The sequence below is a fragment of the Bos mutus genome, chromosome 26 (assembly GCF_027580195.1).
Source record: "Bos mutus isolate GX-2022 chromosome 26, NWIPB_WYAK_1.1, whole genome shotgun sequence".
Lineage (NCBI taxonomy): Eukaryota > Metazoa > Chordata > Mammalia > Artiodactyla > Bovidae > Bos > Bos mutus.
In genome coordinates, this window is record NC_091642.1 from 7,765,658 (window position 1) to 7,790,197 (window position 24,540).

Below are 24,540 nucleotides of genomic sequence, written 5' to 3' on the forward strand. Positions count from 1 at the left end.
CAGCCAGGCCCGTGGCCTCAGCCAGGCCAGCTTCTGTCTCCCCCGAACCTTCCCTGGGCGCAGGGCCTGCCTGGCTTCCACAGGCCGCGCTGCCTGGAGGCAGGGCTCTGAATGTCTGTCACACCCACTTTCCATGAAGTGACTCTGGGGTGAGCTGGGCGGGAGGCAGAGGCAGCCCATCTTTAACTTTTTCCAGGTATTTCCCCGGAGGGCTGTCGGTTGGGTGGACCCTGGGAGGGAGACCTATCCTAAAAACATAAGGATTGTCTTCAATCCAAGGTGGGGGACTGGAGGAGGACAGCCCAGTGTCCCTTTGTACCCCACACCCCCCACCCCGTAAGTTCCTTCAGGACCATCTCTGTTTCCCCCAGGAAGCCCGCCCTGACCTTCAGCTCCCAGCGGCCGTGGCCTGGTCCAGCTGCCTCCAGTCCCGCTCTCTGTCTGATTGTGTGACCTCTAGGAAAATGTGGGCTTCCTTGGGGCTGAGGCCATGTCCTTCACCTCTGTGTTCCAGGCTGGTCAGGACAGACCCTTAATAACCTGATCAGTGAACACACTACTGGCCAAGGGCAAAGGTCCCCAGCTTGAGCAAGCTGAGGACAGGGGTGGGGAGCCCCTGCCAGATGCCAGCTCCCCTCTTATCTGGGGGGGCCAGGTGTTTCTCGGCGGCCACACCCTCCCCGTCCAGGCATGAAAAGAGCCAGGGCCTGCGTCCCCCCCACCCCTGCCCCCCGCTCCTGGGACCAACAGCCAGGCACGCGTCCCTGTCACTTGGGGCTCTGCTCAGCGGTGAGAGCCCTCTGTGAGCACTGACCACTCCGGAGCCGGGAGCTTCTTTCACCATCGCGCGCTCCACCCCAGCACAAGCCTGCACCTGACTAGTCGCCGGTACATGTTTGTGGAGCGAATGGATGAATGAATGAGTGAAGGAAGGGATGAGTGAGGCCCTTCTTCCTGGGGCCCCGACGGGCGTGGACGGTCTCCTCCTCATTGGAGGTCAGAACCGGCCTCTTGACCTGGGTCTTGGCTAGCGCTCGAAGCCCCGGAACGTTCCAGGCTTAGGTTACCGCGGCGCCGTGGAGCGAGTGCCTGGATGCGGGATTCTTCTGGGCGACCCCCTACCCTGGCCTTTCACCCTGTGACCACAGTGAGGCGAGGTATGGGGTGAGAGGGGAGATGTGCAGTGTTTACAGGGGACAGGGAAACCCTTGTAGAAATGTGGCACCGGGGAGTTCAGAGGCCATCGCCGTGTGTTGAGACCAGACGCAACCCAAGTTTCTGTTTCAGTTCTCGACGGTGTCTTGGCGGGCGGCGGGGCCCCTCCTGGCTGCGAAACAGCTTCCGAGCCAGGGCCACCCTCTCGAGCTTCTTCACAGAGACGGGGGAGCTGCTCCTCTTGTGTCCAGGAGGGAGGGCTAGGGGGTGGCAGGTGGGCCTCTACCCTTTGCTGGAGGCTCGTCCTGTCCCCAGGGACAGGAAGTGGTCGCCTGCCCTCCTCCCCGCCCCGGGCTGCAGGGAGGCTGCTCTCCAGCCCCTCCTGCGCCCTGACTCCGCATCACTCACGTGGACGAGTCCCCTGGTGTCAGGAGTCACGGGGCTCCCTTGTGTGTTTTTAAAGCCCGTTAACTTGATGGACTCCATAGTTCACCCGAGGCTCCGGACAAGAGCCCAGACCTAATTATGGGCAGATGTCTCTTTTAGTACTTGTTTTTTTTTTTTTTTTTCCTCCTCCTTTGCCTGATCTGACGTTTTCCACCCCACCCCCCCGCCACCTTCCATGCCCCCCCCCCCTTTAATTGTGACTTTAGCGAGGGAATCAGTGCAGGGTCATGTGCAGACGTGCTTCTTATGACTTGAAGAGTGATAGCTTTTCTGGTTGTTTGCAGCACACGCCAAAGAAGATGAGTCAAGGACCGACACTTTTCTCTTGTGGAATCATGGGTGAGTAACCAGGTGGCTGTGGACAGTCCTCCTCGAGCGCCTTCCCCCAGGGCCCGAGTCCTCCAGGGGGAGACGCTAGAAGCCCTTTCTGGATGCAGGCACAAGGAGCGGCCGCGGGGACTCTCTTCTGTGTTGTTGGAACTGTCTCGGTCTCAGTGCTGGAGCAGGGCAGGGGCTACGGGGGCTGAGTGAGGGGCTGGGCACTGGTGCGTGGTTTACAGACGTTATTTCCAGCAGTGACACCTCGAGTTTGTGTCTGATCATTAACGTGACCATGTTCGTTTCTTTTTTTTTTTTTTAATTCAGAAAAATGCACCATTCGTGTAAAGTACAAAATAACAATCTCACACAGCCCCAGGACCCAGTTATAACTGCTGTTAATATTTTGGTGTAGTTTTTGTCCTTTGCAGTTTTTACATAGCCAAGTCCGTGATGAACGTATGATTATACAAATTTATTAAAAACTTTTGTTTTTGCTTTTTTTTTTCTGCATACTAATAATGACCCATCATTTCCCTGCAGCATGAAAATTGCCCATCCCATGCGTGATAATGAGTCTATAATATTGTCTTTTAAGGAGGTAACTCGTTTCTCGGTTGTTGGGTAGGACTGTTCTGTTGCTCTCACGATTGACGGTGACTCAGTGTCTGAATCTCGCTCTGCCTTTCGGATTATTCCTTAGGGTGGTTCCCAGGAATGGAGTAGAGAGGCCGGGGGGCAGGCACATTTTCATTTTTAAGGCTCTTGCTTTGTGTTTCTGTTATGCTTTCCAGAAAGGTTGCCCTGGTGCCCTGTTGACACGCAAGTGCTAATTACCATTGTCCGTAAGGGGCCGAAAGGATGACTGTATTGACTGTTGATTCCTCTCTGCTCCCGGTGATGGGGCTGCTTCTCCTTGAGCCCTCTCCCCTGGACTCCTGCCCGCTTCCAGGACATGGCTTCTGATGAGTTTCTGTAAGCCGGGCTTCCGTGGCGGGTCCCCTCTTTGCGGTTTCAGGTTTGCCTCCCCAGGACTGCGCTCAGTGCCCGTGGCCTTTTGTCTTGGCCCTTTTCCCTCTGGGCACAGCGTTTTCTTCCGCAGGCTCAGTTCCCGTAGGTGGAAGGCGGGAGTGGTCCTGGGGAGTCCTTATCACGTGTCACAGTGAGCGTGGTGCCGTGCCGGGCACCTGAGGTGCAGGGTCCCCCTGGATCCACAGCTGCTCTAGGCGGCAGGCAGGGGCGCTCCGCTCACATCTGGGGTGGCACTCAAGGCCCCTCAGTGGGCAGAGCTGGACCCCGGGGCGGGGAACGACTGTTTGCTTCTCACTCTCAAGCCGCAGCTGTGTGGGAGAGCCCTGGGCGGCCTCCTTGGTGCTTGCCCCCCGGGGAAATGGAACCAGGGAGCTCACCTGGCCTTGGTTTACCCGTGTGACACACTTCTGAGGCCTGTCCCCACCAGAGGCTTGGCTGCACACCTTGGTTGTGGTTAACGGCTCTCAGCAAACCCTCCGCGCCCCATCCACGTGGCCCAGAAGCCCGCCTCCTCACCCTCTTCCTGGGCCAGACCCACAGTCGGGCTGCAGCTGGGCTGTCTTCCTCTGGTGTGTCTGGGAAGGGGAGTGAGCGGGGCTCCTGGGCATACCCACCCCTCTGCCCAGCTGCCCCGCCCCAGGTAGCTCAGAATTGGGCCGGACTGGTGACCCAGATGGTGGAACCCTTGGTCTTTATTCCAAGACCTTAACCATCGGCCTTTGCTGTGAGCACATCGCGATAAGTTAGAGCTCTCGAGGGTTCGTGATGGTGGTGCTGGCCTTCACACAGTCACTGCGAACTGTTTACCTTTTCCAAGCCTCAGTTTCCTCATCTGTGAAATGGGTGTTGGGACAGCACCTGCCTTGCTATGAGGTCTCCGAGACACTCGGAAGGAGCTTGGCGCAGTGTGAGCACCGTACGTGACAGGTGGAGAAGAAGGCTGAGCTTAGATTGAGAGTCCTGCTCCTGTGAGAGGCCTCCGCGCCCCCAGGGACCACCTTGGTTTCCTTGGTGGGCATTGGATGGGGGGTGGTGCAGGTGCGAGTCACCCTTGTGGAGAAGGTGCTCAGGCCCAGGGAGCAAGGCAGAGGCGAGCAGGGGAGGTCTCTTTCCAGAGTCCCAGAAGAGTCCATCTGAGCCCGCCGAGCCCAGCAGTCTGCCTTCTGCTGGGGGGGCCCGGGGCTACAGGATGACTGGGCTGCTGCCCCTCGGGGCTCTGGTGCGCAGGGCGGCCCCTCAGGAAGGGCTCCCTGGCCCATGGGCTCTTCGCCTCCACAAGGTCTGTGCCCTCCTGCTCTGCCGGCTGGTGCCAGGGCCCTTCCAGACAGTGAAGGACCACGGGGTCCGTGCAGTTACCCCCACTGCCCCTTCCGTGACTTCTCTCTCTCTGTCTCCCATCTCTCCATCTTTCTGTTGTCCTAAGCCCTTCCCTGATTCGGGAGATCCTGACCCACCTGACAGCACGTGCTACCAGGGCTTTTAGAAAAGTCGGCCCCAGTCTGGTTCAGTGTGCCTTGTTCTGGTCGGTGTTTATTGAGTCCTCGAGGGGGCTTCTGTCTAGTGGAGGAGCAAGGCCAGGGAGCGTGGACTTCCCCTGGACCCGTGTAAAGGGGGCCCTCAGCGCTGTCCTCCTGGGCCTCCCTCTGCAGCCTGCACCTCGTGGGGTCCATGGGATTTAAGGAGACAGCAGCACCTGCGAGGCGCCGGCTCGCACCCCACCTCCGTCCTTTCCCCGCACTTGCTGAGGTGGGTGTCAGGGGTCCGAGGCCCTCCCCAGGCTGTGTGCTTGTGGAGGCTCCGGCCTGGGACTCAGTGTGCGGCCGCGCCCTATGACACGTGCGAGCAGCAGCCGCGAGACTTTCTCTCTCCGTGCCTGGTTTTCTGTAGCAAAGAAGAGGACCGCTGGGGTGGGGGTGGGGGTGTGCGGCCCTCAGCAAAGATGAAACCTCACAGCATTATAATCACCAAACCCCCTGCCTGTCTTCTGAGACAGAGGACTCCGGTTCTGGCCCTGATTAGTGGAATTCTCCCATGAGAGCTGGGGACAGCGTGGACCTGGGACTCAGGGCATTTCCCTCTCAAGCCCCCATGCAGGGGTCCTCGCTGGACACTGGGATGAGCTGGAGGGTTTTGTGAGTGTTCGTAAGAAAACCCAGGCAAATGTGTTTGGTGGGAAGGGCCTGTTGGCTTCTTCTGGAGAAGCTGCCTTTGCTGGGAGCTCAGCCTCCCCTGCACCCAGGGAGATAAAATGGTTACTAATATCATCAGCGTTCGCAACAATGTTTCGGCTTTTAAATACTTCGTGCTCAGTTATCCTGAGCTGGACTGCAGGGCCCTCCCCGCGGGTCTCCTCCCCTCCCTTCAAGTTTGGGAGCTTGATACAAAGAAGTAGTTTTGTCCTTTTCCAGCATGGGGGTGGGGAGACAAAGTCAGCGTGACTGTGGACAGGAGAAGCGGGGTGGAGGGGAGCCAGGCCACGGCTGGCCTGCCCTGCCAGGGCTGAGTGCCCGGCCAGCCTGGGCGCCACAGGGCTCCTTCTATAGCAGAGGCGATGCCGTGCCTCTGGGTTTCTCTCCTCACCTCCCAGACCATCCTCAGCACGCCTCCTGGGCTGAACCAGAACTGCCTCTGCAAACAGCCTCTCTGGGGAGAGCCGTGTCTGCCCAGGGAATTGTGTTCCTGACACAGGAAACCCTGGTCAGGTGGCAGCTTCAGGGGTGTGGCCCACCCACCAGGTCAGCTGGCCTGACAGGTGAGCCAGCCCTGTTTGTAGCCGTGATTGCTCATGGGTGCACACGGGGGGCTGGCTGCTCCTGAGAGGACCTCCCCGAGCCAGGCTCGGGTGGGGCAGTCGCCAGGGAGTCCTCGGCCCGTGGCTCCTCCACCACTGGGCCTGGGAGGTGCTTCTTCACGCTGACCCAGGGTCACGTGTGGATGGGTCAGATCTCTTTCGGTGAAACTGGACAAGCAGGTGAGAGGGGCCTCCATTCACCACCCTGGGCTCGGCTCCTCGCACCCCCTTGAACGAGTTCCATGTTGCAAGGACACTGGACTCTGCCCACTTCTCTCTCCTCAGCCGTCGGGTGAGCGGGAGACCGGGAAATCAAACAACATGAGCAAGCACGTGCAACCCCGGTTACTTCCGAAAGGCCGCTAGGAGAAGGCGTGTAAATACAAGTCCATGGACGGGGAACAAAACAGTTCAGATGCTTAAAAAAGAAAAAAAAAAAAATTGGGTGGAAACCCATAATTACTTTAGGAGTTATGGTAATAAATTATTTATTAATGTAAATTATCTCACAGGCAAAGAACATAGAGGAAATTTGAGCAGAAGGATCATACATTATGTATAAAAAGGAATTGTAAAAATATTATAGCAGCCCTCCTTGTGCCACTGTGGTTCAGATTTGTCAGCATTTTAATTATAAGCCCTTACTTTCCATGTTTAATTACTCGCTGTTAAAGTCTGCTCTGTACACAGAAGGCTTGCTCCTGGGGGCACCCCTGTATTTTCTACAGGGTACCCCAGTTGGCTGTGCTGAGCTGTACAGAGGAAGAGACTGCACTTTGAGGTCGGGTAGCTTTTGGTCTTTTCACCCTCCCACCATTTGTTGCTGAAAGTGGGCTGTGATTGCAGCAAGCGGGGAAAAAGCCAGCATTCGGAGGTTGAGCGTTTCAGGTTTCCAAGAGCAAACGGAACACAACTGAAATGAAATGAGCCGCAGTGATAACAAAGCCAGAATTTCTGGTCTCTGCCGCTTCTTCAGTCTCTCTGAGATAGCCACACTGCACATCATCCTTGGACCCAGGGCCTCCTATAAGAACTGATTATTAGCCAAAATAGGCTAGTACAAAAATCCATAAAGAGTGCCTAGGATTGATTTTTAAAAACGTAGCTGATAAGGACTACTCTTATTGACTGTAGTCATCGGTGTGGCTTGCCCATCTCTAACATGGCGTGAGGTCTGTCCACGCAGAGTGCTTTCAGTCTTTCCTTTCACCACTTAGGTTTCAGACGTTTCTGGTATAAGGTACAGGATGGGATGTAGGTACAAAGTGTAGCTGGCACATGATGGCCATTGATGGTTGCAAAGGGAGCCTCCCGGGCCGCCTTCTCACCCAGGCTGGCCTGACATGGTGGGACGGGCGAGGGAGCCCCAGAGGTGCCAGAGGGCGGGGAACGGCAGCTGCCAGACTGGCCGTGGGCACCCCCCACCCCCACCCACGTGGTGCCTCTCCAGGCCGCTTCCAAGTGGAGAGACAGTCGTTAGGAGGTAGCCTGGCCCCGCTGCAGGAGCATGGCCTTGGGATTGCAGACCGCTGTTGGCAAGCGACATGTCCCTAGGCGAGACGCGAGGCCATCCTGTCCTGGAGTTGGTCTCCCCAGCCGTCACGTGGGGGAGCGCTCTGCTGCCTTGCGAGATGAGAGCTGTGCTTGGGGTATGCACTGAGGCTTTCCCTCAACTTCAGTAAGGATCCCACTGAGGTGGGTGTGGGGGGGGGGTTAGCTAATTGACAATTAATGCAGCTATATTGACAGTTTCCTGAAAAGCTCTTGCAGTGGCCAGTTTCCTGCTCTGTGTCACGGTGCCCAGCTTTGCTGCGCAGGTGGGTTTGGAGTTGAGTCCCTGGCTCCTGCCCATGGCCCATGCCCTGTGCAAACACGCAGCCAGGGTGGGAATCCGAAGGCAATGGATGGAACAGACCGCTGTGTCGCTTGGGAGATTTCGTGGCCCTCGTCTTTTTCTGTTTGTTTCATCTTTGGCCCACGCTGTGCACCATGTGTGGGATCTTGGTTCCCCGAGCAGGAATGGAGCTCTATGACCCCTGCAGGGGAAGCACAAGAGTCTCAACCACTGGGGCGCCCACGGGACGTCCCGCCATGTGAATACCAGCTTTTTCCTACAGACTTCTGGGGTTGGGGTGCAGCAGGAGGTCCATTCAAGGCAGGAAGAGCTGTCACAGGGCCCCAGCCCATGCTTCCGCCTACAGATGGGAGACCAGCCCACCCTCCCAGTGCCCAGTCGGGAGGGGTTTGTACCCCTTCACTGTCTGGGGATCCCCACTGGGCCTCTTTCTGTAAGAGAAAGAGCCCCCCCACAAGCAGTGGCCGCTGCCACGGGCCACCCTAACCTGGCTGGTGACGGCAGGACCCCAGGAACCCCCTGTACCCACCAGCCTGTCAGACGTCTTCCCAGTACCCTTGCAGCTAGCCTTCCCCGGGTGGGGCCAGGGGAGCATTGTCTTCAGCCATCCTGGCCCCTCGTCCTCCGGCCCTGGGCTGAGGTGCTTGGCATCCTGTGTTGTCCCTGAACCTAAGATGCACAGACATTCTCTGATTTATTGCAGGTGAAGGTGGGCATCGCCAGAGGCTGAGGTTTGGGCAGGCAAAGCCCAGGAGCCTTTTCTGGCCCAGCCCTGTGTTGAGTCTCCATCCTGGTGACTCAGGGAAAGAGGTGCTCCCATGGGCCAGGGGCTCCGGAGTCCATTTAAAAGCACACGGTGCCGTGTGGGCTCGCTCATGCCACTGTCCCGTGTGTGCGTTTCCACCTGTGCTCTTTTCGTAAGACCGATGTAATAAAGCGGGCTCCAGAAAGACACGGAGTTCCCACTGAAAGGGCTAGTGAGCTGCTCCCCTGCCCTAGATCAGGCAGAGAGTCCTTGCAGCCCGGAGGCCAGGTTAACACAGCCCCAGCCCCCAGGCCAGGGGAGGGGAGGCTGGTGTCAGCACAAGCAGACAGGTGTGAAATCCGAGAATGAGTCAGCCGGCCCCAATCCGACTGAGGCCGGCTCGCTCGGCCCGAGCGGCTGCAAGAGCCTTCCGTGTCTTGGGTCTGTGCTTCAGGTGTCTAACCTCTTCTAGAAACCACATTCTGTTGTGGTTATGTCACCATAGAGCGGCCTCCAAACACAGCGTGAAGATATCCAAGGCTATCTTGTGAACATAATATGAAGGCTTGTAGTCCACTAAGATTCTAGGCGCCCTGGGAATTTCCCTCCAAGTTTAAGGGCAGAAATGGAAACAAGAACATTTGAGGTCACATGCTATTTGTGTTCCTCTGGGTGTTTTCTTTCTCTGAGCTTGGAGATCCATGCACCCAGCAGCCTCTGCCCTCCCCAGTCAAGGGATCTCCAGACCAAAGCCTGTGAGTGTGTGTACACATTGCTGGGAGCGGGGAGGATCTGAGTTCCTGTCCCCTAGGTGTGGCCGTCAGCTTCTTCTGTGCTTCCCAGAAACTTCAGGCTCGGTTGTGGAGCCTTAGCTTGGGAAGGTCCCTTGGAGGCCACCTGATCCAGTCCGTCTGTGAGGGAGCAAGACGGCTTGTGTGATTTGTGTGTTTGTGTGGTTGGCCCCCACCCTCTGTAGAAAAAGCCCCGGGCGTGTGTATCCTGCACACATACCCACACACCCACTCCCGTGTATAAACCTCAAACTTGTGAAGATTGGCCCAGCAGGGAGATGGAGAAACCTGAGCTGTCCCTGAGGGTTGCAAGTCATGGGGCCATCGAGAACCTCAGCAGCCGGGGCCACTGTCCTTGGCCCTTACCGTGTCCGCTGGGGGCTTGGTACTCGGACCTTCCCTGAGAAGCTGCAGGCCATGGCACGTCTTGTGGGGTGGGGGGCCTCCCATTACTCCCGTCACGTAAACGGTCGGCCTCTCAGGCCTTTCGCACTGGCTCTCCATCCAGAACACGCTGTGCAACTTGGTGTCCCCACCCCCGTCCTGTGAAAAGGGGACCTCAACATACTCTAAAGGCAAAGTCATCCTTCTCCATAATTCTGCTTTCTGTTGTTGCCCCAAACAAAGCCAGCGTTCAGTGATGTTCTGAATGCAGGCTTGTGGAGACCGGCATGGTCCACCCTGCAGAAGCTTCCTGGTGTGGCTGGATGGTCTGACTGGGCCTCCATGGAGATGTTTGAAAGACACCCAGGTCCCTGTGCAGCCTGCAGTCTCGAACAGTGGTTCTCAACCACTTCACGTGAAAATAACCCGAGGAGTTTATTAAAAGGCAGGTTCCTGCTCCCAGAGATTCTGTGTATCACGGCAAGGACTGGGCCTAGGAATCTGCATATTAACATCCCCAGCAGACACCCCTCTGGTGCTCCCAAAACCGCTCTTTGAGAACACCCAAGTCCTCGTTCCAGACACATCCTACGCGGGAGGGCTGGGGCTCAGCTACCCGAGTCGCCTCCAGTGTTGTCGTCACGGCCACGCTGCTGTCTCATGAGCCCGTCCTGTGGCCTGCGAGGCGACGGTTCCATTCTCAGGGTAGCTCTGTGCAGAGGTTACAATCAGTCTCCTCGTTCTATAGATGAAGTAGCCGAGACTCAGAGAGGTGAAGTCACTTGCAGAGCTGGGGCTCGAACCCAGGTCCACAGCCTTCCCACCACACCAAGTCCTCCAGCTCAGCAGACTCCTCGTGGCCACAGCCATCGTCACTGTTGAAAGGGTTACGGTTGTTTGTGCAGAGACGGTGTTGAATGGAGGGGCGGGGGCGTCCGGTATCCTCTCCTTGGAGCCTTACCGAGGCCTTCTGTACAACGTGACAGCGTGTCCAGCGCTCAGGGCGGTTTGCCATTAAAAATTAGCTTCTATTCCTGTTTCTTTTGTTTGGTGACCTGACCCAGCAAATCGCCTTCTGTTCCCTGAGCAAAGGGGGAAAACACACGGGCTAAACATAGCCTCGATTGTTTTTACTTTTCTTTATGTTGTACTTCTTGAAGTGATAAAGATAGAAACAATTAAAATATTATCTGCTCCGCAGACAGAACAAGTAGCCACCTGGCTGGTGTTGACACACAGTAGCAAGAGCTCAAATCAGGCAGGGCTTTGTGTTTTCAAAGTGACATGGCCACTGCTGGGCCAGCCACTGTCCCGGTCAGTTCCATACACGACCATCCCTGGCCCCAGTGGGGTGGGGAATTCATGGTACAGCCCAGGTCGGACCTGCTTGGCCAAGGGACGGCTGGTTACCTGTGCCAAGGGCAAGGGATAAGCGAGACCACGTGAACACCCACGGTGTGCTGTGTAGTGTTTATCTGCTCTGTATCACCCTTCCCTCCCTCCACCCCGCACCGGCTGAGGTCTGCTGTGTGCCAAGCCCTGTGCTGGGCGCAGGAACGTCAGGCCGGGACCGCCCTCTGGAACTTGTAGCTCAGCAGACGAAACAGACACATAAGCAGATAACGAAGGCTCAGTTACTGCGAGACACGTGACTGAAGGTCTAGGCGAGGCGCTGCGGGTGCCCATAGGCTTGTGTGGGAAGGGGTGGACCTGCAGAGGAGGCGATGTGCGCGTTGGCTCTTCGATGGGGAGTAAGAGGCTGGCGGGAGGATACAGACAGGAGAATAACATCCTGGGTCTCTTCCCCCTTGGCGGAGGAGCTGCAGATCCACCGTGGTCACATTGCACCCTCATTTAACCAGTGGACTGAGTTGAGAACTGATTCTGTGAAACCTCCCTGCAAGAGACGTTTTATGTGTTAAGGTCCTGTAGAGGCTTCCTCTTTAAAACAGGAGTAGTTCCTGAAGGTGGGTAGGAACGCGTTCGAGTTAGCCACCCAACCCCGGTTCCCACTGGCGATTTGAGAGTTAACCTCAAAACAAATCATATGGGGGACTTCCCTGGTGGTCTAGCGGTTAAGAATCCACCTTCCAGTGCAGGGGACACGGGTTCGATCCCTGGTCGGGGAACTAAGGTCCCACGTGCCACAGGGCAGCTGAGCCCCATGCGCCACGATTGCTGAGCCTGCACACTGCAGTGAAGACCCAGCACAGCCAAAAATAAATAACAAAACAGCAACAACCACAAAAATCGTGTGCACACCCCTCTGTACGTAGACGCTAGTCACGCTCATTCCTGCCATCGCTCTAATGAGCTGTAGTTTTATGGGCTCTTCAGGGCTGTGGACGTGAAACCAGAAGGAGTGGGCCTCGAGGGCTGTTTCAGGGGTTTTCAAGGAATGCTTTGGTCTCCCTGATTCCTGTCTGACTTGTGCCGTGAAGGGAGGTTTGGCACCTGCAGTGTGGGCCTCCTGGGGAGACCACGCGCAGACGGAGCCTGGACGCCAGGCTGGAGTGTTTGCCGCAGGAAGCTGCTGCAGGGGACGGACCGTGAACCCGTGGGAGCCTCAGAAAGTTCTCTGGAGAGAGAGAGAGAGGAGATGGGACTGGACTAGGGAGCCCCGAGGGGTCCAGTCAGGAAGCAGCGAGATCACAGGTGGTCACTGCAGAGCAAAGGGCCCTGCTGAGCCAGAAAGACAGAATGTCAGTGCCTAACTGGCTCCTCTGCCATCCCCTTTTCTCATGGTTTCCCAGAGATGGGAAAGTTCCAGGACAGTGAGGTAAAAAGGGAGCAGAAAGTGGTATCTTCTGAGGACAGAATCCCTCTCCTTGACTTCCTGGGTCTCCCAGGGCCTGCGAGAGAGACCGTCTCTCGCGGGCTCCCGGCTCCTCAAGTCAGGGCCATGGTGGCGCCATCTTGGAGCCTTCACCGCCCTTGGTCGGCTCCTTGGTTCCTTGCTTAGCCGGCCACTGGCCCACCAGGCACCTCAGAGAAGTCTGTGGCAAGCGTTGTTCGGCGAGGACTTCCTGAAAGACTGAAGGAGCGAACCCAGAGGAGGATGGGGGTCCTAGGCCCTGGCCCTCCACATATTTGTACTTACCGAAATGTAGAAACTCCAAGAAACAAAAAGGAGAAAAATCAACTAGCTCTCTGCCATTTGACTGTGAACATGTTGGCTTGTTTTCCTTTTTATCTTCCCATGTAACGTATGTGTTTTACTAAAGAGGAGTCACGCTATCTCTATGGTTTTATGTCCTCTTTCTTTATGTCTAGTATTACATTATTAACATTTCCCCACATCGTTAATATTCTTTGAAACGGCTTTTTTCACGTTCCATGTTATTCCTTGATGCTGGATTTAACACCCCTCTTCCCCGTAGGCCCTTTTTAGTTGTGTTTATCATTCTGCCATCACTCGTGTCATCTTGCGGAGAAGGCGCTGGCGCCCACTCCAGTGCTCCTGCCTGGAGAACCCCATGGACGGAGGAGCCTGGTGGGCTGCAGTCCAAGGGGTCGCTAAGGGTCGGACAGGACTGAGTGACTTCCCTTTCACTCTTCACTTTCATGCATTGGAGAAGGCACTGGCGCCCACTCCAGTGCTCTTGCCTGGAAAACCCCATGGACGGAGGAGCCTGGTGGGCTGCAGTCCATGGGGTCGCTAGGAGCCGGGCACGACTGAGCGACTTCACTTTCACTCTTCACTTTCATGCATTGGAAAAGGAAATGGCAACCCACTCCAGTGTTCTTGCCTGGAGAATCCCAGGGACGGGGGAGCCTGGTGGGCTGCCATCTATGCGGTTGAACAGAGTCGGACACGACTGAAGTGACTTAGCAGCAGCAGCATGTCATTTTGAAGAACATCATCATACATAAATCTACACTTTTTTTGGAGGATAAGTTTTCTTCTTCTCAATCAGAGATGGTCGTGACTCAGTCAATGTTAGTTTTTTTTTTTTTTTACTGTTAGTTTACTGAACTTTCAACTGCTGATAAATGTCAACTTGAACCTCTTTTAAAAGAATGGTGACTACTTGAGGAATAGTGTATAATGAAGACCTGTTTTGAACAATGCATGCATACTAAGTCAATTCAGTTGTGTCCAACTCTTTGTGACCCTGTGGACTACAGCCCTCCAGGCTCCTTTGTCCAGGGAATTCTCCAGGCAAGAATACTGGAGTGAGTTACTATTTCCTTTTCCAGGGGATCTTTCTGACCCAGGGATCGAACCTACTTCTCTTTATGTCTCCTGCATGGGCATGTGGGTTCTTTACCACTAGCACCACCTGGGAAGCCTGTTTGGAACAAAGTAAATGCTGTTTGCAAAAAGGTAAATTTTGGTAATGCTCTGTCAGATTGGCTTAAAGAGACACGTATCAAGGCTGGCCGTGCGCCAGGGCCCAGGCACATTTCAGAGGTGAGATGAATTGGACAGTTAGCATCAGTCCTACTTCGTTCCCGGCTGGCCTGACGAGGCAGGTCTCTCTCCTGCATCTCCAGCTTCTAAGGACCATGGCCCCCCCGACACATGGGAACAGCCTCTGGACAACTTATGCATGTCGCCTGCCCCGGGTCCCAGCCCCTCAGGCTCCAAGTCCCGTGGCTGCATCAGGGGCCCTCAAGGAAAGAGCACACGTTGAACCCCTTTGGCTTTTCCTCTGGCTCGTGACGCTCCCCCACAAGTAGCTGCTGGTCGTGACATTCACCATGGGCTCAGTGCCTGCCTCGGGTGTGTCTCTCGGGCCCTTTGAGGAGTGGCCCCTGGTAGAGGAGACGGTCCTCCAGTTCTTGCTGCACTCCCGTAGGTGATGTCACAGGTTTCTGAGCGATGGCTGACCTTGCATGACTGGTAGACTCCTTGAGGGCAGGGCCGAGGCGGGATTCCCCTGCGGCTGCCTCAGTGCCCGGTGTAGTAAAGAGAGCAGAGGGCTTTGGGTCGGGCCGGCCTGAGTTTGCATCTCTTCAGCTGTTAGCTGTGGCTTCAGAGCCACTTACCGCACCTCCGCAAGCCTGGGTCTCCCCATCTGGGCAGCGATGGTAGCCAGGCAGGGCACACTGGTTACACCCACCACCCATGGGGCTTGCACAGTAGTTGTCTGCCGTGCTGAGAATCAGCGTGAAATACCTGCTGACTGTCATTTCAGGTTTTACTTCTACCAACTGACTGACTCAAACCATACTTTTCTCTGTATTCACATTTGCGGAGTTTATGAAGATGTGGAGATTAGAGAAAACCAGAAACATGTTAACACATCGATTCCCAGCAGCACAGCGTATTTCTTAACTCTGTTTTTGTTTTATTAACTGTGTCAGATTTGTCTTTGAGCTCCTCAGATTCTCAGCACAGGGCCTGATTCCACAGCAGAAAAACAACACACAGTTCCTAGCAGGGTTGGCTTGTTTGTGCGTTCAAGGAGAGACCCCAATACGCAGGTTTAAATTTACACTTAGGTCTCTTTGTAGCCCAAAACTTGATTCTACGGACTTTAGCAACCTTGTCCTAGATTTTAGCAAGTGAGCAAAAGCAAAGTCCTCAGTGATTGGCAGCTGTTGTTGTGGTTGGCTGTGGAGCCTTTTGGTCGAGGGGATGTAAATCAATAAAATATCCATTTTCTATTGTCTGCCTTCGTTTTAAAGAGGGAACTTGGGTCAACTAACCTGGCAGCACCTCCAGCCACCAGCCACTCTGGGGCTCCCGACACACTCACCTTTGGTCGTGGTCTTCCCCCAGGCCGTCGAGTCCAGCCCCAGAGCAGAGAGCCCTGAGACAGGACGTAGCAGACACGTTATCCGTGCTCTGCTGCCGGCCAGGGTGGAGGCCGGGCAAGTTGGTTTCGCTTCTAGAGGATGAGAGGCCTCTGGGGTGAACAGTAGTGCTTCAAACTGTCCTGGGAGGCTAGGGCTTCCCCAGTGGCTCAGTGGTATAGAATCCGCCTGCAGTGCAGGAGCTGCAGGAGACATGGGTTCCATCCCTGGATCGGGAAGACCTCCTGGAAGAGGGCATGGCAATGCTCCTCCATATTCTTGCCTGGAGAATCCCAGGGACAGAGGAGCCTGGTGGGCTAGAGGTCCATGGGGTGGCAAAGAGTCGGACATGACTGAAGTGACTTAGCGCGGGAGGCCGTGCAGTATGTTGGAAAGAAAACCGTGTCAGGAGTCGTGGGGCTGCCCTGCGTCTGACTCAGCACCTTGGGACTCACGTCCGTCCCCCTGAGCCTCAGTTTCTCATCTGTAAAGCGAGGCCAGACTGGATGGCTTTTTTAAGGGCCTTTCTGTCTCTAACCTCCTGTTTAAAACGGGTTCTCGGTGAGGCGAGAGAGGACCGGCGTGAAGGCCCTTCTCAAAGCCCCGTTTCTCTCTTTTTTGTCATTTCCAAACCAGAAAATGACAGATGGCGAGACCTGGACAGGAAGTGCCCCCTTCAGATCGACCAGCCGAGCGCCAGCATCTGGGAGTGCCTGCCGGACAAGTGCCAGGACAGCACCCTGTGGCACCGGGAGGCGGCCACCACCTGCGCGGTCACCAACCTGATCAAAGACCTCAGCCTCAGTGACCACAACGGACACCCGTCCGCGCCCCCCAGCAAGCGCCAGTGCCGGTCGCTGTCCTTCTCGGACGAGATGGCCAGCTGCCGGACGTCGTGGAGGCCCTTGGGGTCCAAAGTCTGGACGCCGGTGGAGAAGAGGCGCTGCTACAGCGGGGGCAGCGTGCAGCGTTACTCCAACGGCTTCGGCACCATGCAGCGGAGCTCCAGCTTCAGCCTCCCGTCCCGCGCCAGCACGCTCTCCTCGCCCTATGACCCGGCGGGACTCCACCCGCGGCCCAGCGGCCCGCCCGGCCCGGGGGTGCTGGGCCCGGCCACCTGCGGACAGGCAGGCGACCTCTGGGGCCCCGCGGCAAGCCCCGTGGGCGGCGGCCGGCTGGACATGCAGCGCTCCCTGTCCTGCTCGCATGAGCAGTTCTCCTTTGCGGAGTACTGCCCGCCGTCCGCCAGCAGCACCCCCGCCTCGACGCCAGAGCCGGCCAGGCGCTCGGGCGGGCTGGCCCGCAGCCGCTCCCAGCCCTGCGTCCTTAACGACAAGAAGGTGGGCATCAAGCGGCGGCGCCCCGAGGAGGCACAGGAGCAGAGGCCCTCCCTGGATCTTGCCAAGATGGCACAGGTAAGAGTGCCCTTCCCTGAGGAGGCGCTGCAGAAGCCACCAGGGGTGTCTCGGAGCCTCCCTGGATCCCGGTCCAGCCCGGGCAAGGGCAGGGTGCCCGCATCGAAGAGGCCCGGGAAGCTGGTTCATTACCTCGTTCTTAAAATCTGATACGGTGAAAAATGAAATCAAGCCCCCCACCCCCCACCCTTAAAGCCATTGCCATTTCAAAACAGAAACGCTCTCTCCCGGCACTAGCAGTGCTGGCTGTGCAGGAACAGAGAGCCAGGAAGAGGCAGGCGTAGCCTCACAGATGCTGGGGGTCCCCTCCTGGCCCTTCTCAGGGGCCTCCCCCAGGAGCCCCTGTCCCCACAGCTGCTGTAGGAACCGCTCGCACAGGTGGGGTTCAGCGTCACTCAGATCATGCTGATCCCGAGGTCAGGGCGGTGAGTGACGGTTTCAGAGGATGAGACGACAGGGGCTGGGGGGCGGGGGAGGCACGCACTCTTGTGAGTGAGCTGCCGAAAGCGTGCGTCCAGCAAGAAACGGCACTCACCCTCGCTGCCCCTGGAGGTGTGGCCTCTGGCCACGCGCCCTGTCACTCGCGCGTCATCCTCTGTCTTGGGGCCCTGGCCGCCCTCGCTCGTGCTTGGTCTCGGGTGTTGGTTTGAGTGAGCTGAACTTGGAGTTAATGCACCATCATCAGAACAGCCTCCAAGCCTGAGAGCTGCCTGCATTGGGGAGTCCCGAGGGTCAGATCCCCAGGAGCAGGGCTGGCCCCTCGAGGACGGATGCGTACGGTGGGTTCTGGGTCCGGGGGGCCCTTGGGTGCACAGGGCCGTCTTTTCTAGTCTTATTGTCTGAGCTTCAGTCGCGGCTGGGCTTGAGGGAATGGAGACCAGCTTGGTGGTGAGAGGTTGGCCTTGCTCGGGAGCATGTGGCCACGTCCAGACAGGCAGGCTTGACGTGTTCACTCCTTTCCAGGCGGGCCTCATGGCCTTCCTTCAGTGGCCAGCACTGCCTTTTCTCCAGGCCTCCTTTCAGCTGAGAATGAAAAATACAGCTTCTGTTGATGGCATTTCTTCCTTTCTCCCTTAGTCCTCCATCCCAACCTACAGGTCCCCACCCCAAAAAAGAAGAGAGGCAGGTGTCTCAGGTCCAGAGCCCCCGCCTGGCCCCCAGGTCCACTCTTTCTGGCCACCTTTGTCCAAGAGCCCAGGCCCTGGCTCTGGACCAACGGCTGGTGCCTGCCTTTCTCTTTGCCCATCGGGGTCGCCTGGGGAGGACCCGAGGGGAGGACCCCACAGGACCCCCGCCCCCAGCCTTCCCATCGCTGCTTTCCCTTCCTCCCCATCGCTGCTCCAGGTGAGTCTGAGCTGGTCAGCGATCTAACACATTCATTCAGGTTGGACAGGCAAGTGGAATTTTCCTTCCTGGAGAAATGTAAATAGGTAAAAATGCTGGAAAGGTGACAGATTTGGGCAAAGAAAATCTTCTGAAGAAAATCCAGAGCCACGAGTTCTGGGTGTGATAAAACGGCTTCAGTTAAATTTTTAATGCTGAGCTTATTTTATTAGCTAATAAGCTAGATAGGTAATAAAAACAATGTACATGTGTTATTATATTTTACTGGCCACAAGTTGGAATAACACCACGGGCATCGTCGGAGACATTTCCCGCCCTCACTTGGGGAGAAACCGTTTAAAAATACATTGTTTGGTGGGGCCGTGCCCAGATGTATAGATTGCTTCATCGGCTCCAGGCAGGCCTCCAAGATCCTGAGGAGGCTGCCCTCTGTCCGCCTGTCTTTCCCCAGCCAAGGCCTGGGGAGGGCAGAGTCCAGGGAAAGCAGAGAAGGGGCCCCTGGGAGGCATGTGGGCCTAAGGGCTGCAGCCAGAGGCCTGGAGATGGATGGGCCTGAGCCGCCCCCGCCACCAAGCCTCTGGACCCGGCCAGCCCTCTTCCCATCGGGTGGCGCCTGCTTCGACTCCCCCACCGGATGATTCATGGCCCTGGAAAGTGGGCCTTGCTCCTCTGGGAACCTCAAAACGCCAGGCCCAGGGCCACCTCTGTGCATCTGAAGAGCCTTGGATGCAGTCTGGAGCATGTAGGACCCCTGTGCCTGGTACCCTGTGAGCCGGTGTCGCTGGCGCGGGACTTCCTGCCCCCAGACTCTGTCCTCCGCATGGGCTTCCCGCATCAGTAGCCACCGGGGAGGGCGTCCTGTGCCAAGGGTCAGTGCTACTCCGCATGTCCTGCTGGCAGTCCATCCGCTGGACCTCAGACCCTCTCGTGGGTTTTGGAGCTTGGTTTGTACGTTTGTCTACCTGGTGGGAGGGGTTCCAGGTGAGCTCCGTCCTCCAGGAGCCCCTATGTGCGTGGGCTCTGGGCCCAGGTGCTTGAGAGACTCGGTCTGCAGGTGCAAAGCGAATGGGGCAGAAGGCTGGTGGCCCCAGAGGTTGGACCTCTGGGATGACAGGCAGCTCTGAGAAGCCGTGGCCTCCCCCAACCCAGCGGCGCTGACCGGGGCTGGGACCTTCCCCAGGGTCTGTGTGTAAGCCCCCAGGGGCACCCCGGAGCCTCTCCAGACTGCCGGTGGAAAAAGGACCAGGGAGAGACCCCGAGAGAGGCAGGCGGGCGGAGAGACCAAACGCTCTGAGGTCCGGGGCTGCCTCATGCCCACAGGGAGCCAGGGAGCCGTGGGTGGGCCCCACTCCGAGGGGCAAGCTCTCAGCTGGAAGCCTGGGGCATGAGGGTAGGTGTGATCTCGGGCCGGGGTACCCCTGGAAACAGGCCCTTCTGGAGCACGGTATTCCCCTTTAGGTCCTCACTTGGCTGGACGGGGGACGCTGATAAATCAGACAGCCTCAGAGGTGGGGCAGAAGGCTGGTGGCGCTGGAAAAAGTGCTTCACATCTCTGTATAGCAGATAAATACTGTGCCGACCCCCGCCATCAACGTAGGACTGCTGGGAGGAACAGGAAATCACGTGTGTGCACATGTTTAAGTGTGTTGAGTAGATGTGTCCATGTGTCTGTGTGTGTATATGTATGTGTGTAGCTTATGTATGGAGGTCTGCGTATAAAGGTCTGTGTGTGTCTGATTATCTGTTGACACGCGTGTGTGACTCCGTTTACATGTACATCCCCCGTGCTCTGCCCCCCGCCCCCACCGCCGGGGAGCTGACGGATGCTGACCGTCGTCATGGTGGGGGGCCCAGGGCTCGCTCTGGGCATCTCCAGGGGCAGAAGCAGGCCCTGAGGGTGATTTTCTGCAGACTCCCCTCTTCATTCGTCCATCTCTTTCCTTCTGTTTTCAGTCCTGGCCACTCACTCCTTGTCAATTCCTCTTCTTGCCTTATCCTTGGCTTCTGGAAACGGGAAGGAGGCCTGGCCTGCGGCTGCATTCCTCTTGTAGTGGGCTCTGCCCGGGGGGCCAGGGGTCGTGAGATGGGGCAGAATCTGAATCTCCACCTGCCCGAGGAGGCTGGTTGGCGCGAGCACCCTTGTCTCACGTCTGTCACCCGGGGAACCAGGATGGAGGGGACTGCGGGAGCCTGCCAGGCGCCCCTGCCCACCCAGCCGGGGTGCGGGCACAGCGGTCCAGCTGGCGGCAACGGTGGCTCGGCTCCCACAGCGGTGGGGTGGGGGTGGGGCGGGGGTGGTTAGCAACTGCTTTCAAATTGTCTTTACTGCTTCTTTTTTTTTAAAATTCTGAATATAATTTTTTTAACTTTTGATTTTGCATTGGAGTGTTACCAATTAACAGCGTTGTGCTCGTCTCCTGCGCACTGCAGGGTGACTCAGCCATACATATCCACGTGTCTCTGCTGCTTAAAACCTGCATGCCCCGCTCTCGGGCGGGGGAGCTGGTCCCAAGTAGGGGAGGGTGACTGCGGGGAGGAGGCCCTGGGGGGCGGATGACGCAAGGACCTGGCCCGGAAAGGCCCTCTCTCCCTGGAACTGCAACTGCAGCCGCTCCGTCCACAGAGCGAGAGGCTCGGAGGCAGCCGTGCCAGGTCTGACCCTTTCCTCGACCTCCCCGAGCCGCTTTCCTCGGGCCCTTGCAGCCTGGTGTTTCATATGAAGCCTCAGCTTCCCTTTTGCAAAATGGCAGCGTGTGCCAAGGAAGGCAGGGCCCAGCCTGAACATGTGAGTTGTGTATTAGCGGGACTTTCACTGACAGGATTATTAGTGCCTGCATTTTTTGAAACTTGGTCTGACCGCCCAGCATTGGTTGACCCCCCAGCAAGCCCTGGGCTCCGCACGGCCACTCAGACCTGGATCAGGTATGCGAGCGTGCGTAAGTCGCTTCAGTCGTGTCTGACTTTCTGCGACCCCACGGACCATGGCGTGCCAGGCTCCCCTGTCCATGGGATTCTCCAGGCAAGAATCCGGGAGCGGGGTTGGCATTTAAAAGCAACAGTTAAAGATGACCCACCGAACGCTGTGCCCTGGGTGGGTGTCACAGGCCCTGCCGTGTTTTTTAAGTCCAAGCTGGTCATCTTGAAAGAGCAACAAGTTGTATTTCTCACAGTGCCTCCGACAGAAGGGAGACGCTTGCGAGGAGGGGTCCGGGGGTTGGAACAGAGGTTTGATTGATCGCAGCTGCCCACATGCTGTGGGCCCGCACCTCCCAGCACAGGCCTCTGAACAGGCAGCAACTGTTGTGTTAGCAGATGTTGGAGGGGCCTGTGAAAGCTGGCCAGGGGGCAGTTTGGGGTAAGAAAGAAGCCTGAGTTGGAAGCTATGCTGAGAGCCGGGGCCCGCAGACGGGTCCAGGAGGGCGGGTTGGCCAGGGCCGCGTGGGCTCTGACGGGGGAGGGCTTGATGCGGGAAGTTGCCCGAAGGGTCATCTCAGAGGCTCGTCTATAGCTCGTGCCACTCTGCTGGCAAGGTCCCTGGGCAAGGCAGCTCCTGGCTGGCCCCCTGCCCCTCTTCTGTGTGTGGTGGGACCTCCTTTCCCACGGGGTGGCCCTCACCCCACCTGCCGCACTCCCTTCTTGCTCGGGCCGCCCGGCAGCTGCAGGCCAGCTGGGCTTTCTCTTGGCAGGGTCCCTGGGCCCAGGCCGGGTTGCCCAGGCCTTTATGGCCCTCTGTCCCCCTCTGCCAGGGGCGGCCACCTCCCCGGCTCCAGCTTCCTGCCACGTTGCACCCTCAGCACCCTTCCTGACAGCCTGGGGAACCCTGCAGACGGCAGGCAGAGGAATTCAGAGGTGGGTCGCCCTCTACAATGCGGGATGCAGACAGGTGCGAAGATCTTAGAGGAACAGTCATGGGAAGCCCTGGGATTCCAACTGAGATGAAATAAACGCTAAATAAGAGGAAAGGCTTGGGAACTCCCTGGCAGTCGGTGGTTAGGACTTGGTGCTTTCTCTGCCATGGCCCAGGTTCAATCCCTGGTCAGGGAGCTAAGATCCTGCCAGCCGCGTGGCATGGCCAAAATTTTTTTTAAAAAGCCAAGCCAAAACCCACTGTGGATGCATAGCAATGGTTGCTTCTGATGAGGGAATGGGCTGGGCCTGAACAGAGGAAGAGGTCCCTTGAGACCCAGGCTGTCAGAATGACGGATGCCCAGGGTGGCAGCTCCTGCTGTGCCCAGGACGGGCATCGCCGGCCAGGCAGGCTGTCCCTCCGGTTGAACTTACAGGCCCTCTAGAATCTTCCCCCGCAGCGGTCTTTGCAGCCACTGCTAGCTGATTCTCCACCTCTGCCCTTGTCCACTCCTTGCTGAGAGTCAGGAGAGAGTTGGTGAGTTGCCGAAAGCCACGTGGCTCTCTGGAGGAGGCTGGGAAGGCCAGGTTCGGGGCTCTTCCTGTGGCGCAATCTGCCCCCAGGCGCCCTTCCCCGGTGGCTCACGCTCATGGACGCAGAGGCCATGGAGATGAAGCTAGGAGTTCTGGGGTCAGGGGGGGCTTGGCTCCCCATTCTGTCCCTTGTTTGAGCTCTTGGTGCCCTTGGGCGGGTCACCTCTGTAAGCCTCCGTTTTGGTGTCTGGAAAGCATGGGAATGACCGTTCCGTTTCCCATGGGTTTGGATGGGACTCTGGTGGTGTGGGTCCAGCCAGGACGATGCTGTAACAGCGGAGCCGCTCCCCGCAGCCTGCCTCCAGACGAGAGCGAGGCTCGCCACCCCTGGCACAGGGGTGCTGTGACCCCGCGGCCTGAAACAGGGAGAGGCCAGGGCAACCAGTTTCGGCTCTCTCTAGTCCTCTTTCCTCTCTGAAACACCGCAGTCCTTTTCTCTCCAAAAAAACCCAAAAGGGATTCTCAGAATTTGAGGAAACCCCCTGGATCCCTCCTGTGTCCCCAGGCACAGCCACCAGGTTGCATAAGCAATCTGCTTAAGGTCACTCGGATCAGGGCCGAGTGTTGACACAATAGCTTTGATCTCCCGGGGAAAAGAAAAATAGAAGGAGTTCAACTGGGGACATGCCAGGGAGGCAGCTTCTAATGCCACTTGGTGATTTTCCATGCTTTAATCAAGAGCCTCGCTGAGCCGAAGGGTGTTTGAGGCGACAAAGCTCTAGGGGGTTCGCAGGAGTTGGGGGGCAGCCCGCTGCATAAGCCAGGGGCCCAGATGAGCCAGATGAGCTCTGGGTGCCCTCGCCTCGCCGGGTCCCCGCTCCGGTGCCAGGTGCGGAGGTGGCCGCCCCGCCCTCAGGAGGCTAGAGCCTGTGGGCAGGTGGAAAGCACATCCAAGGACATCTCCCCATCCCGCTTGGTGAGAAACATCCGGAAAATGTCTCACACATGGTGCCGGGCATTTCCCAGGGAACTTCCTACGCACGGCGGTCCCTGCTCAGTGGCCCAAGCCCTGTGTCGGGCAGCAAGTGAACGACCAGGAGCCCGGCGCGGCATGGTGTCAGCGCCCTGTCCAGGTTACTGCATGTGCTGGGCTGTCTCGGGGGGTGTTTAAAGGGGCCCGGCTTCTAGCATGTTCTCTCAGTGCCTTGGAATCGTGTGAGCAGGGCCATAAGCCGTGAGGCGGCCCTGCCGGTGTGCTCACGGGGGCTACAAGCAGAAGTGCGTGTGCAAAGGTTGGAGTCAGGAAGGGGCGGGGAGGAGCCCAGAGTGCGCGGAGCAGGACCAGGTGGGCAGGGGACCGGAGCCTAGGGGGGCCTTCTTGGTAGGTGATCTGAAGATGCTTGTCTTTTACTCTGAGTGCTGTGAGGGGAGCCTTAGAGAGTTTTAAGCAGGGGAGTAACAGCCCCCCGTCCCCAAGCTCCTGGTGGCAGGGAGCAGCGTGGACTTAGGGGTGGGCCGGCTGTTGACAGGCATGCCAGTGTGGACCAGCGTGGAGACACGCTTCCTTGTAAGGGGTGCAAACATCCCAGAGGTACGGCCAGCAGGCCCAGCCAGGGGATCGATCTTGCATTAGCGTCCAAGTCACCGTGGTCACAGACCTCACTCAGGGGGCCGAGTATCCATCACCTTAATCCCCAACAATAACGTTCCTTAAGCTGCTGCATTCAGAGTTGGCTGGCGGTAAGGCCCTCGTGTTATCCCGCATAGAGCCCTCGCTTTGCCTGTATCTCTCCGTGATCTTCCCTCAGTAGCAGTGACGGGTAGCTGATCCCTGTGATTTGCTTTGTTTCCACACGTGACCTTGGAGCCATCCTGCCCCGGACCTTTTATGCATCAGGCTCCCTCTGCCGTCCCCGGGAGCTTGGTTCCTACCTTTCCCCTCACCCCTGCCTCCAGCCTCCATCTCCTTTGCTGAAGGGTCCCTGGTCTTGTCCACTTGAATCTGGGTCTTCTCTCCTGGACTCAGCTGGGCGACTCGGGGCCACAGGAGGTCATGCCTGCACCCCTGCAGGCTCGTCCTGCTGGGTCGCATCTCAGAGGTGCCACATTGGGTCTGTTTACATTGGCTGGGGCGGCATCTC

At 57.5% G+C, this 24,540-nt stretch overlaps 2 protein-coding genes across 3 annotated transcripts in view; both read left to right on the forward strand.

Moving 5' to 3' along the window:
- The window catches only part of EEF1AKMT2 (EEF1A lysine methyltransferase 2), a 93,715-nt gene extending 77,594 nt beyond the window's left edge, over positions 1-16,121 (forward strand). For both annotated transcript variants that reach the window (XR_011462819.1, XR_011462818.1), the window contains one exon: positions 15,897-16,121. The gene's annotated coding sequence lies outside the window, so the exon portion shown is untranslated. The remainder of the gene's footprint in view (positions 1-15,896) is intronic.
- FAM53B (family with sequence similarity 53 member B) overlaps positions 1-24,540 on the forward strand; it is a 79,308-nt gene that overhangs the window by 7,109 nt on the left and 47,659 nt on the right. The window contains exons 2-3 of the mRNA XM_070364035.1: positions 1,887-1,941; positions 15,897-16,675. Of these exons, the coding sequence (XP_070220136.1) occupies positions 1,887-1,941; positions 15,897-16,675 (834 nt within the window). The remainder of the gene's footprint in view (positions 1-1,886; positions 1,942-15,896; positions 16,676-24,540) is intronic.